Source organism: Cyprinodon tularosa, unplaced genomic scaffold (genome assembly GCF_016077235.1).
Source record: "Cyprinodon tularosa strain WSP-4 unplaced genomic scaffold, ASM1607723v1 ctg525, whole genome shotgun sequence".
Lineage (NCBI taxonomy): Eukaryota > Metazoa > Chordata > Actinopteri > Cyprinodontiformes > Cyprinodontidae > Cyprinodon > Cyprinodon tularosa.
In genome coordinates this window covers 186,554-200,248 of record NW_024039258.1, presented here as the reverse complement: position 1 = coordinate 200,248, position 13,695 = coordinate 186,554, and the positions used below count along the sequence as shown (strand labels likewise).

The window sequence follows — 13,695 nt, the reverse complement described above, 5'->3', positions numbered from 1 at the left end:
ACCTTTTTACTTTTATACTTTAAGTGGTTTTAAAAATGCACTTTTGCACTTTTTCTGGAGTACAAAGCTTAAGTTGATCCTCTAAATTCTATAAAAGTGTTTTTAAACAGTAGGATTACTTGAGTAATAAATATTTATAATTTTGAAACCTCCTTTAATGATGTAAAGTTATTTGGAGCCACTGTCCATGTTTGTGTTCATTATAGGTACAAAGTTGCATACAAGAAGGAGACCGGGGAGTGCAGGCTGGAGATCTCCATGACCTTTGCAGACGATGCTGGAGAGTATTCAGTGTTTGCTAAGAATCAGCTTGGAGAAGTCTCGGCCTCCACCAGCCTCCTGGAGGAAGGTATGTCCATCATCACGTCTAAAGAGTGAGACAAGCAGACGGACTGAGAAAAGGACGCTGGGCTTGGGTTTTAATGTTATGATGTTTTTGCTTGCAGAGGAATATGAAGCCTACATGAAGACCCAGGAAGTGGCCGCTCCGGTGCCGGAGCCCAAACCTGGAGACATTCCCTCTATCACAGTGGACACAATGACCACTGTTATCTCTGGACAGGTAGAAGCCACACCTTTCAGCAGCTAGGATAAACGTTAGCTACAGCTAATGATCGCACTCAAGCTAAAGTTATCCTATATTTTCTGATAATCTTGCAGGAATTCCATTTGTCAGCCATGGAGCTGAGAATAATTCAGGAGATCGAGCTCACCATCATGAAGATCACCTATAGAGAGATTGTAACCGAGGACGGGGAGCTGATGGTGACCGCTGCTGCCACTGAGGCGGCACAGCCAGCCTTCGACACGCCCGTCAAAAACTACAGAATCATGGAGGGAATGAGCGTCACCTTCCACTGCAAGATGTCTGGAATGCCGCTCCCCAAGGTGATGCGTCGTATTTTGGTGTTAGCAATGAAAAATAAAGGTATAATGTACACTTCCAATGATAAGTCACTGACTTCTGAACCTCCTGGCAGATTGCCTGGTTTAAAAACGGCCAGCGCATCAGACCTGGGGATCACTACCAGATGGAGGTTCTCCAGGATGGGCGAGCTAGCCTGCGCCTGTCGATGGTGCGACCAGAAGACGAAGGCGTGTATACTGCCTTCGCCACCAACATGAAAGGAAACGCTGTCTGCTCAGGGAAACTTTATGTGGAGTCATCCGCGGCTGCTCCTCAGAGATACACGCCGCAGCCTGCAGTACAGAGAATCAGGTACGGATTCACTTAAAGGATGTGATTCAAATGTTGTCTAAGTCTACGTCTAAAAGATTACTAATGCTAATCATTCCAAACCTGTTCCTCAGATCCACATCTCCTCGCTCTCTGAGCCGCTCTCCTGGGCGTTCGCCCAGCCGTTCACCCGGACGCTCTCCTGCTCGTCGACTCGATGAGACCGACGAGGCACAGCTGGAAAGACTTTACAAACCAGTATTTGTCATGAAACCTTCTGCTTGTAAATGTTCAGAGGGTCAAACTGCCAGATTCGACCTCAAAGTTGTTGGGCGACCTATGCCCGACACCTACTGGTTCCACAATGGTAAGTCTCACATCGAATCTCCATGAAAGGCGTTATCGAACAAACTTTCTCTGCTGCTAAACAGATTCTGTTTTTTTTACTTCTCAGGACAACAGATCATCAGTGACCACACCCATAAGATCGTGGTTAAAGAGGATGGGACTCTGTCGCTGATCATTGTCCCGGCCATGCCTCACGACTCTGGAGAATGGACAGTGGTGGCTCAGAACAGAGCCGGGCGCTCATCGATCTCTGTCAATCTCACTGTGGATGGTAGGGTTTAACTCCTGTGTATCTCTGCTAGATGCCTCCTATGTCACCATGCTTTAGGAAACATGCTGATCTAAGCTTTCTGTCCTGTTCAGCTAAGGAAACCCTGGAGCGTCCACAGTTTACAGAGAAACTGAGGAACATCAGTGTGAAGGAAGGAACTCTGGTTGAACTGGCTGTTAAAGCCATTGGAAACCCACTGCCTGACATTGTCTGGCTGAAAAACAGTGACATCATCACCCCACACAAGCATCCAAACGTTAAGTAAGTCCCTTTAAAAAGTAAATCACACGAGGTTCTCGGAAATCCACAGCGGTATGTGGATATTGTTGTATTAATACACCTTTATGAACAGTTCCTGTCTGTTTTTTTGTCCCTGTCATAGTACTGAAACCGCCCCCTTAAAAATAAGCAATGATCTTCTAATAGCACCAGACTCTGGTCTAATTTTCATCCTCATTCTTCTTTATCTAAGCATAGCCTTCATTAACCTCCTGATTAGAGGAAATAAAATCCTGGCTCACCTCCACTTTCTTAAATACTGAGAAGACAGAAAACCTCCTAGTGGAAACCAAACCTACACTATCCAAAGCTGACAGTTTCTCCCTTTCACTTGATAACTCCATAATCCACCCCTCACCACAAGTCAAGATGTCATCCTTGATAGAAATTACTCTTGTCCATAGTCTTGTCACTTCCTGCATCGATTACTGTAACTCTCTTCTTTGTGGTCTACAGCAAAAATCACTAAACAAGCTTCACGGCGTCCAAAACTCAGCATATCGCATTATCTCTAGAACCCTTTTTTTCTATCACAGCACCCCTGTCCTACAGCACATCCACTGGCTCCCTGTCAATTTCAGAATTCAATTCAAAATCCTCTTACTTACTTTTAAAGTTATTCACAATCTGTCCCCTCCCTATCCTTCTGATTTACTTCAAATTTCTACTCCCTCTCTCATAACTCTTGCCTTGTTGTTCCTTCCAACTGTCCAGCACCATGGGGATCAGAGCTTTTTCTCTGACATCTGCAATACCAAGTCTTTATCCTTGTTCAAATCAAAACTAAAAACCCACCTTTTCAAGATTGCATTTTCACATGATTTTTTTTGTTACTGTCCTGTGTGCAGTTTGTGTTGTTTCCTTTAACTATGACAATGTTGCTTTTACCTGTACAGTGTCCTTAAGTGTTTTTGAAAGGCACTTTAAATAAAATGTATTATTATTATTAATAGTGCATTTTGTTCTGTATTATGTATAGAATTGGGACTTTTAGCTGCCGGAAATCTTTAACTGCAAAACTGTCATGTTTTAGGATTGAAGGAACCAAAGGAGAAGCCAAATTCCAGATCCCATCAGCTGCCGGGTCAGACAGTGCCTGGTACACTGCCACAGCCATCAACAAGGCTGGAAGAGACACCACCCGCTGCAGAGTCAATGTGGAGGTGGAATACGTGGAGCCTGAGCCAGAGAGGAAGCTCATAATTCCCAAAGGGACCTACAAAGCCAAAGAGATCACACCTCCAGAGCTGGAGCCTCTTCACCTGCGGTATGGTCAAGAGCAGTGGGAGGAAGGCGACCTCTACGACAAGGAGAAGCAACAGAAACCGGCATTCAAGAAGAAGCTCACATCAGTCCGCATGAAGCGTTTTGGTCCGGCGCATTTTGAGTGCAGGCTCACTCCTATCGGAGACCCCAACATGGTGGTGGAGTGGCTGCATGACGGGAAGCCTCTGGCTGCTGCTAACAGGCTGCGGATGGTCAACGAGTTTGGCTACTGCAGCCTGGACTACGAGGTCGCTTACGCCAGAGACAGCGGCGTGATCACCTGTAGAGCCACCAACAAGTTTGGAGTCGACCAGACCTCGGCTACCCTGATTGTCAAGGACGAGAAGGGCCTCGTGGAGGAATCCCAGCTCCCTGAGGGCAGGAGGGGAATTCAGCGCATGGATGAAATGGAAAGGCAAGCTCATGAAGGTGGCCCTTATGGAGTAACTGCTGAGGAGGAAACAGAGAAAATGAAACCAGAGATCGTCCTTCTCCCTGAACCTGTAAGGGTCATGGAGGGCGACATAGCCCGATTCCGCTGCCGAGTCACTGGATATCCAGCTCCGAAGGTCAACTGGTACCTCAATGGACAACTCATCCGCAAAAGCAAAAGATACCGTCTTCGTTATGACGGTATCTACTACCTGGAGATCACAGAAATCAAATCCTATGATTCAGGAGAGGTGAAGGTTATAGCGGATAACAACCTGGGTTCAGCTGAACACACTGTGAAGCTGGAGATCCAGCAGAAGGAGGACTTCAGAACCCATCTGCGCCACGCTGCTGAGGCTAAAGCGGGTGAAGCTCCGTCCGAGGCAGGACGAGTCTCATTTGAGGTGGTGAAGACCGAGCTATCATCCGAGGACTCCCAACAAAAGGAGGTGGTTAAGCTTAAGAAGGCCCACAGAATTGTCCATGAAAAAGCTGTGGAGGAGTCTGAGGAGCTGAGGAGCAAATTCAAGCGTAGGACAGAGGAAGGCTACTATGAGTCCATCACCGCTGTGGAGCTCAAGTCTCGCAAGAGAGATGATTCTTATGAAGATCTGCTAAGAAAGACGAAAGAGGAGCTACTACACCACGCAAAACAGAAGGAGGAGGCTGAGAGGAGGAAGGAGGAAGAGCGGCTGAAAGTTACAGCTAAACCTCTGAAACCAGAAAGGATCAAACTCTCGGCCAGCATGGAGGCTCCGAAGATCCTGGAGCGGATCAGCAGCCAGACCGTCGCTCTGGGAGATGAAGTGAAATTCAGAGTCAGAGTGGTGGGTAGACCAGACCCGGAGTGCCAGTGGTTCAAGAACGGCGTCCAGCTGGAGAAGTCCGAACGGATCTACTGGTTCTGGCCTGAAGACCATGTGTGTGAACTGGTAATCAGGAATGTCACTGCCGAGGACTCGGCTAGCATCATGGTTAAAGCAAGCAGCACTGCTGGAGAGACATCAAGCCACGCTTTCCTGCTGGTTCAAGGTACACAACCAGAACCCTGAACCCTACAACACATAACTCCTTTGAAATCATGTTTCTAATAAAATCTCACATTTTTGCAGCCAAACAAGTCATCACTTTTACCCAGAAGCTGGAGGAGATCAATGCCAAGGAGAAGGACACTATGGCCACCTTTGAGTGTGAGACCAATGAGCCATTCGTTAAGGTCAAATGGCTCAAGAACAACATGGAGATCTTCTCAGGAGACAAATACAGGATGCACTCTGACAGAAAGGTCCACTTCCTGTCTGTGCTGATGCTCGAGGTGAAGGACAATGCAGAATACTCCTGCGTGGTTATAGATGACGAGAGCGTCCGAACCAGCGCCAACCTTAACGTTGAAGGTGGGTAAAAATGAGAACTTTATTAATGTTGTTTGATCATTGAACTCTTCTTATATTTAGTTGTAAATTAGTCATGAAAGCCGTCGTGTCTGAATTTCTTTCTGCATCCTGATGTGAACAGGAGCCCCTCTGGAGATGGTGAAGCAGCTGGAGGACGCTGAGGTGCCAGAAACATACTCTGGAGAGTTTGAATGCGTTGTGACGCGTGAAGACGCTGAAGGCAGCTGGTTCTTTGAAGGCAAGCTGCTCTCTCCCAGTAGTAAATACGTCATGATGTCTCGTCGTGGAAGACACAGTCTGTCTGTGAGAGACGTCAAGAAGGAAGACCAGGGCAAATACACCTTCAAAGTGGGAGAATTCACCACATCCGCCTCGCTGAAGATGAAGCGTAAGTCTAAGAATCTGTTTTGATTCAGGAATATATCTTGTCCATTCCTAATAATAAATGCTCTGTAGATGCGCTGAAGGTCCATTCCTGAACACTTTTATCTTTATTTTCAGTGCGTCCAGTGACCCTGGTTCAGCCTCTGACGGACCTAACTGTTTGTGAAGGTGACATCGCTCAGCTTGAGGTTAAGTTCTCGCAGGAAAACGTTGAAGGCAGCTGGAAAAAGAACGGACAGCCGGTCACGGCGTCTGACCGTGTGCACATTGTGATCGACAAACTAGTCTACAAACTCCTGATTGAAGACGCCACCAAGGACGACTTTGGATCATATTCTTTCGAGGTTCCTGACCACGATATTAAAACCTCTGCAAAGCTGAATGTTCGGAGTACGTGCCCTAAACTCATTTATTGAAATAAAACTACATTCTGTTTCTGAAAAAAAAATCTCTGAAAACCAAACCTCTTTTTGTTGCAGGCATCGGCATCCTCGTTCCTTTGAAGGACATCTCTGCCATTGAAGGCACCAAGGCTGTCCTAGAGGCCAAGATCTCTGCTCAGGACATTAGCTCGGTCAAATGGTACCACGATGACAAACTGTTGGTTCCCAGCGACCGAGTCAGTGTGGTGGCAAAGGGAGCCAAGCAGCGTCTGGTTTTCAGCAGGACCTACGCGTCTGACGAGGGCCGCTACAAAATGGTTGTTGGCAGAGTGGACACCAGCTGCAAGTTCTCTGTAGAGCGTAAGTTACCCACCTGGACTTTCCAAGTCTCTTTTCATTGGCTAAACATCTAACAGGTCAAAGCTGAAAAGTTATTTAGGTTCAGAAAAATAAATCTGAAAAGGTATTAGCAGTGATTAAGAACCTCAGCATCTTTTGATTGGAACAATAAAAGAAAAATATTCACCACAGAATAAATTTGCTCAATATTTATCAAGAAAAGATGGGTTAGATAAGAAAGAATGGGAATTTTAGCTCAGACATGATGAGAAGCTCCTAAAATCACAAAATAAATTGCTAAAGTTCTTATTTAATCTGAATATCTTCTTGCTCACTAACGGGTTCCTTTCCTGCATCCTGCTTGAACAGCTGTGCAGATCCTGAAGCCGATGAACGACACGGAGTGCTCCGAGTCTGAGAATGTCACCTTCGAAGTCGAGGTTTCCCACCCCGGTATCGACCCTTATTGGACCTTCAAGGACCAGCCGCTGAAAGCCAGCGCCAAGCACAAGATGGAGACCAAGAATAAGCACCACACCCTGACAGTCATCAACGCCATGAAGGATGAGGAAGGCGAGTACATGTTCGCTGCGGGTGAGAAGACGTGCAGAGCTTTGCTCACCGTGACAGGTAAGCAGGATAAGACTTCTGTCAACCTGATATCATCCGTAATGCTCTTTACAATGACGATATGACCGCCCTGTGTCACCAGGCGGCGCTATCAAGAAGCCTTTGCGCGACCTGGTAGTAGCGGACTCCCAGACTGCAGTGCTGGAGTGTCAAGTAGCAAACCCATCTGCAGAGGGAAAGTGGCTGAAGGACGGACAGCCCGTGGACTTTAGCGACAACGTGCTGAGCGAGGTGGACGGCGCCGTCAGACGTCTGGTTATTGTTATCACGAAAGCCACCGACATTGGAGAGTACACGTACCAGGTGGCCACCTCCAAGACCACGGCCAATCTAAAGGTCGAAGGTAAACGGACAGAATTTAAAAACTTGTGTTGGTTTATCAAATCTATCCGATGACCAGAGGCTTCAAGTAACAAAGTATAAATACTGTATATTCCTATGCCTTGAACTATATGGCTAATAAGAATATGCGGCTATTCTGCCTATTTGTCCTAACCTCCAGAGGGGGAAGTCAAAGATGGAAATGAAAGAATGAGGTGCTAATTTTCATTTAGTCCAAAACATGCTAGCAGCAGGAATGACGGAGAACTAATGTCCTGAATTCACACATTTTGACATTTATTTGCTACATTGAAGCTGCTGAACCAATGAGCTCTATTCCTGCAGAGCTGAAATAAAGAGCTGATGAAGCCCCATCTTTCAGTAGAAGCTCTTACCGCTGCGAGCTAGCAAGCTAATGTAGAAAATGAAATCTAAGGAAGTTATCATCCAGAATTGTAGAAAGATGTTCCTTTGACAGGGTAGTGCAGTAAAGCTTCTGGCCTTAACAGTTTTACCTGCATTACTTTTACTTTTATACTTTAAGTAGTTTTAAAAAATTTACTTTTAGACTTTTACTGGAGTAAAAAGCTGAATTTGATCCTTTAACTTCTATAAAAGTGTTTTTAAACAGCAGAATTCATATTTGTAATGGAGTAATAAACATTAATACTTTGGAGACCTCAGTTGAAACATCTGAAAGGAACCTTTAGAATTGAAGAAGTTAACTTTAGTAGCAAGTGCTGCCTTAGTATGTATATAAATATTGAATCCATAAATCTTTAACTGATGCTGATGTTTGTCCCCCTCAGCTGTAAAGATCAAGAAGACGCTGAAGAACCTGAACGTCGTTGAGACTCAGGAGGCCGTGTTTAGCCTGGAACTGACCCATGAGAACGTCAGGGGGGTGCAGTGGATCAAGAACGGTGTTGAGATCCAGCCCAGTGAGAAGTTTGAGATCAGCATGGAGGGCATGGTTCACACCTTAAAGATCAACAACTGCTCCACCCACGACGAGTCTGTTTACTCCTTCAAACTGGGAAAGCTGTCTGCAAGCGCCAGACTTAACGTTGAAAGTAAGAAGGACATTCGCCTCGCCGTCTTTGGTTTGAGAAAAATGTCAAAATCATTTTTATTTTTGTTCCCCCAGCCATTAAGATTCTTAAGAAGCCAAAGGATGTGACATCACTGCTGGGAGCAACAGCTACATTTGAGGTGGGAATCTCTGAAGACAACATCCCAGTGAAATGGATGTTCAAGAACGCGGAGCTGAAGCCAAACGAGCACTACACCCTGCTGTCTGAGAAAAGGAGTCATAAACTCATCATCCAGGACGTCGACAGCAGCAAGGAGGGAGAGTACACCGTGCTGGTCGGCCATCTGCAGTGCAGCGCTCACCTGACTGTGGAATGTAAGCCGTGAATTCAGTGTTTTCCTCTGCTAGTCGTAAAATCGAAGGGGAACCAAACCATCTGAACATTTTTCTGCAGCTCTGCGGGTAACCAAACCCATAAAGAACGTGGAGGTCCCAGAGACCCAGGTGGCCACATTTGAGTGCGAAGTATCCCACTTCAACGTGCCTTCCACCTGGCTGAAGGACGGTGTGGAGATCGAAATGAGCGAGAAGTTCCGCATCGTGGTTCAGGGGAGACTCCACCAGCTGAAGATCATGAACACCAGCAGGGAAGACTCCGCGGAGTACACCTTCGTCTGCGGGAACGACCGTGTGTCTGCGACACTCACCGTCAACCGTAAGAAATCGAACAACCATTTCTGAAGCATTATTTAAAGAAAAAAAACTTGAATTTTCTGAATTAGAGCTTCTTTAAAAGTGTAGGCAATTCATATTTAAATGTGAAATCGTTGTGGCTTAAACATGTACTCTTTATCAGACTATATTGTCCCAAAATTTAGAAAATTTCTATTAAAAAAAAAAAAAATCTTGTCTTAAAGTCTGTTTTTTTCTTTTTCGTTATCTTCTGCAGGCCAGTTAGTTATACGTCAGCCTGAACAACTTAAATTCGGCCAATCATATATCAACGGTCATCTATCTATGTAAATTTTTTCGGTCTTAGCATCTTGATTCATATGTCGCAGCTAATTTAGGCAACCATTGAAATCAGAATCCTTTCCTTTCCCATTGAGTTCCGTCCCAGTGTTCATGGGGATGGACGTCTGTGTCTTCGGCAGGCGTAGAGCTAACAGAACTGGCAGCGTTGCGAGGCAAAACTCTCCTCCTCTTGCATGGTTCCGCTGTCCATAGCGTTCCTTGACAGCGTCGTTTCTAAGTCACCAATTTAGTGCTACTTGGTCCCAATGGAATTTCACATTGGGAACCTACTAGTATTAAGTTGCTAACTGGTTAGCAAGATGCTTCCGACAAACCGGCAACAACCAAACTTGCTTGCGAACCTTCCGCCACAACAATCCCGCCCCTTTGCTAATCGACCAATCACATTCACTTTATTCACTCGTGTAAAGTCGGGCACCACTCTGGAGAATTCGGATTTGCAACAGTTGGAACAGCCGCTTACTTTAAAATTAATTAACAATTCCTCCCCTGAAGGTGAAAGAACACCTCAAATTAACCTCTGGTCTGGTCTGTTTCCTCCCAGCGATTCTGATCACAACGATGTTGGAGGACCTGAACGCTCAGGAGAAAGACACTGTCACATTTGAGGTGAACATCAACTACGAGGGAATCACCTACAAGTGGCTGAAAAACGGCGTGGAGATCAAATCCACGGACAGGTGCCAGGCTCGCTGCAAGCAGCTCACTCACACTCTGAGCATCAGGAACGTCCACTTTGGAGACAGCGCCGATTACACCTTCATGGCGGGCTCTGCTGCCACTACAGCTAAGCTCTACGTGGAGGGTAAGATCCGGCTTCATATTCGTCCTACTATCACAACCACCAAAATAAAAAACCAAAGAACTTGGATCAAATGAAACGTTTATGTCTCTGCAGCTCGCGTTATCGAATTCACTAAACACCTAAAAGACCTGAAGATCACAGAGAAGAAGCGGGCCACCTTTGAGTGTGAGGTTTCTGAGCCCAACGTGCAGGTGATGTGGATGAAGGACGGACAGGAGCTGGAGATGTCCGACAGGTGAGGAGACGCTCTTCTTCAGATGCTGCGACCTTTTAAGTCTTTTCCCGACATCATTAACGAGTCTGCCTTTCCTTCTGCAAAGGTTCAAAATGTCCTCAGACAACTTCCTCCACCGGCTGGTTCTGCCGTCAGTCCGCTTGTCCGATGCTGGCGAGTACACGGCTGTCGCTGGCTCCAGCATGTCTGTGGGACACCTGGCAGTCGAAGGACGAGATGTGAAAATCTCAGAGCCTGAAAGCAGAGATGTCACGGTGAGTTCCTGCTCTGTGGAGCTTCGACCAGATCTGAGCTGGTCCAGTTCTTCGGATCAAAATAACCATCTTTCTGCACAGGTGGTGGAGAAGCAAAGGGCGACCTTTGAGTTTGAGGTGAATGAGGACGAAGTGGAGGGACACTGGTTGAGGAACGGAGCGGAAATCCATTTCTCTGAGGAAGAGCGCTTCAACTACGCCGCCATCAGGAGGCTGCACCGCCTCACCATCTCTGAGACCTTTAGGAGTGACGCTGGAGAATACACCTTCGTCGCCGGCAAGAACCGCAGCAGCATGAACCTCCACGTTAGACGTAAGCTCCTCTAGCCAGCAGCAGCTATTATCCAGGATGGACCTTCTTCTGCATCTCTGCTAGTTTTCACTGACTGTCTGCTTCTCTGCTCAGTGCCAGAGCCGCCACAGATCGTGCGCCACATGCAGCCCCAGACAGTGATGTCGGGTCGGATGGTGCGTTTCTCGGCTCATGTCAGCGGCCTCCCTGCGCCTCAGATGCTCTGGTACAAAGACTCCCAGCTGCTGACCAGCAGCTACAAATGCAAGTTCCTCCATGACGGAGACGAGCACACGCTGCTCCTGCTAGAGGTCTTCCCTGAGGACGCCGCCGTCTACAGCTGTGAGGCCAAGAATGACTTTGGAGCAGCCACAAGCTCCGCCCCCCTGACCGTAGAAGGTTCGACATCTTTTATTTTGGAGCGTCAAAGTCCTGGAATTATGTTTTTCCTTCTTCTTGCGTAACATTTTATTTCCTGCTCTTTAACTTTTAGCAGCTAGCTTACTACCTTGATTCTTTAGCTAACTTACTAGCTAGCACTAGCACTTTCAAATGAATCATTTGGTTTTCCAGTGAATATTTTTGAAACTATTCAGGTGAATTGCGTTTAAATATCTGAGAAGGAGCTGGAAGGACTCGTCTTTAACAGCAAACATGTTATCTTTCAGTTCCTGAGGTGGTTGAGACCGCCGCTCCGATCTCCCCTCCGGTTCTGATCAGCCCCATGCGGGATGTTCTGGTCCCACAGGGAAGCCCCGCTCAGCTGAAGTGTACCATCTCAGGGGAAGGTATTCCCTTCTGCTCGGCTTTTGTGTTGCTGCTTAACTTTCCTTTCATTAGCGAACCTGTTGCTTGCCGCCGCTCGGGTGACGCTGACTTCCGTGAACAATGTGTCTCCAGATCTGCAGGTTTCTTGGTTCCGTAAAGACAAGGAGATCCAACAGTCCGACATCTTCAGGATGTCTCATATGGATGAAACCTGCCTGCTGGAGATTTCCAGAGTCCTCCCCTCTCATGAGGGAGAGTATTCCTGCATTGCCACTAACTCAGCAGGGATGGTCACATGTTCTGCCACTCTGAACCTGGATGGTGAGTTCCTGCATGCAGATGCTTCTTCTCATTAAAGGGTTTGGTTGGACGAGTCCAGAACCACTGCATGGCACTCAGACGTTAAATCCCAGGAAGCATGATGCCTTTTTTGGTTTGAGTTGTGAACAAACCAATGCCCCCGCAGCAAGAAATGGAAATCTAAATAATTGCATTTGTTCTTGAATTGAGGAGGTAAGTGAGACACTTTGCCAGTGGAACAAGACAATTTACATTTATAGTAAGAAAAAAACTATTGTATTGTCTTACAGTAGCAGCCATTCAGAAAAGCCCTTCCCAATAGAATGGCAGCCAAATGGCAGCCACTGCAGTGACCCCCCTCTTGCATATTTCTTTACAACATTGTTGTTGAATTGAGGTGTTATGAAGTAGCATATTAAGTTTTTCCATCCAAATTCCCTCCAGCCTCTAGAGCTTGTGGAGGAATGTTGTGTTTTGCACATTGAAAGCCAGTCGCTCTTTGACAGTTTCACTTTTAACTAGTACAAAGATTGATGTTTAAAAAAGGAATCTTTTCAGCCATCGAAATGAAAATTTTTAATGGCTACTACTGTATTTTAAATGCATATTATTATTTAATGAAAAAATAATCATTCCAAAAATACTGAAATTATAGGTAAATATGCCAAATTTAAGAAATTTTTACTTATTTCTAGATTTTGTTTTGCAGAAAACATTGATAGTGCAGGAAATAGAGCCAATAGCAAATTCATTAGATTTAAACAGGATGAAAAAATATTGATGATCCTAATATATTGAGTATTGTTATATTTCTCAGCTCTAGTTTCCATCAAGCATCAGCCTTTAGATCCAGAACGGAAAAGTATTTCTGCCTGGCGACACTGAGTCCAGCTTCTGGGATGTTAAAGTTTCAGCTTCTTCTTTCCTTCCTATAAGATGAAAACACGGTTTTGCTTCAGATCTTGCTAGAAAAGACCGAACACTGCAAAAACGATCTAAGAACAAGTAACAATTTTTTTTAAAATAGGTGTATTTACCCTGGAATGATTGGAATGACTGGTTTTACCTTTAAAATAAAATATTTACTTGAAATAAGAGACTACAGTTGTTTCTCTTTTAAAAAATAAGTAAAAAATATCTTAAATTAAGTGTATTCAACTTTAACTTGAGTAGGTAAATAAGATGATTTGCCAATAAAAAGTTTTTTTTTCACTCTTAAAATAAGATTATTAGATGATATGCACTTGAAATAAGAGATGTAAATAGTGTTCCATTGGCAAAGTGTCTCACTTAATGCACCTATTTTAAGAAAAAAAAGACTTATTTAGTTTTCAATTTTTTGCAGTGTTTTACTCTTCCAGCCTTCAGTTGCATGTTAAAAAATAAGGGAACTGGTTTCACAGGGAACTGGAAAGGAAACATTTCACCTCATCGCATGTTTTCATCTGAAAATCAGTTTTTATTTGATGTTTCCGCTGCATGTAGAGGAATCAGACGCCTTCGCTTGAAGCTATAACTTCCCTGCTGTGCTGCATGATTTCCTCTCCTGCTTCACCTGCAGCGTCTAACCTGGTTGGTTGAGACCTTCTTTGTTTCAGAGTGAATCAGCATGGTCGCTGTGGACGTACAGCTTTGTGGATCCCTTCCACTCATGGTCATAACCCACATCTTTTTTCATGACTTCTGCCTTTCATGGAGTTTGCATGGTTGATCTGTGGAAACGAGCTGCCGTCCGGCCCTCACTGCACA

General features: G+C 45.4%; 1 protein-coding gene across 1 annotated transcript in view; it reads left to right on the top strand.

Annotated features, from left to right (window-relative positions):
- LOC119795836 (titin-like) overlaps nt 1-13,695 on the top strand; it is a 166,156-nt gene that overhangs the window by 18,226 nt on the left and 134,235 nt on the right. The window contains 24 exon segments of the mRNA XM_038304063.1: nt 207-349; nt 447-611; nt 614-888; nt 981-1,219; nt 1,312-1,544; nt 1,632-1,796; nt 1,889-2,057; nt 3,109-4,805; nt 4,886-5,167; nt 5,289-5,555; nt 5,669-5,941; nt 6,031-6,294; nt 6,643-6,903; nt 6,986-7,246; nt 8,034-8,297; nt 8,372-8,632; nt 8,712-8,972; nt 9,837-10,097; nt 10,191-10,332; nt 10,418-10,586; nt 10,668-10,899; nt 10,993-11,277; nt 11,547-11,666; nt 11,779-11,967. Coding sequence (XP_038159991.1) covers nt 207-349; nt 447-611; nt 614-888; nt 981-1,219; nt 1,312-1,544; nt 1,632-1,796; nt 1,889-2,057; nt 3,109-4,805; nt 4,886-5,167; nt 5,289-5,555; nt 5,669-5,941; nt 6,031-6,294; nt 6,643-6,903; nt 6,986-7,246; nt 8,034-8,297; nt 8,372-8,632; nt 8,712-8,972; nt 9,837-10,097; nt 10,191-10,332; nt 10,418-10,586; nt 10,668-10,899; nt 10,993-11,277; nt 11,547-11,666; nt 11,779-11,967 — 6,878 coding nt within the window.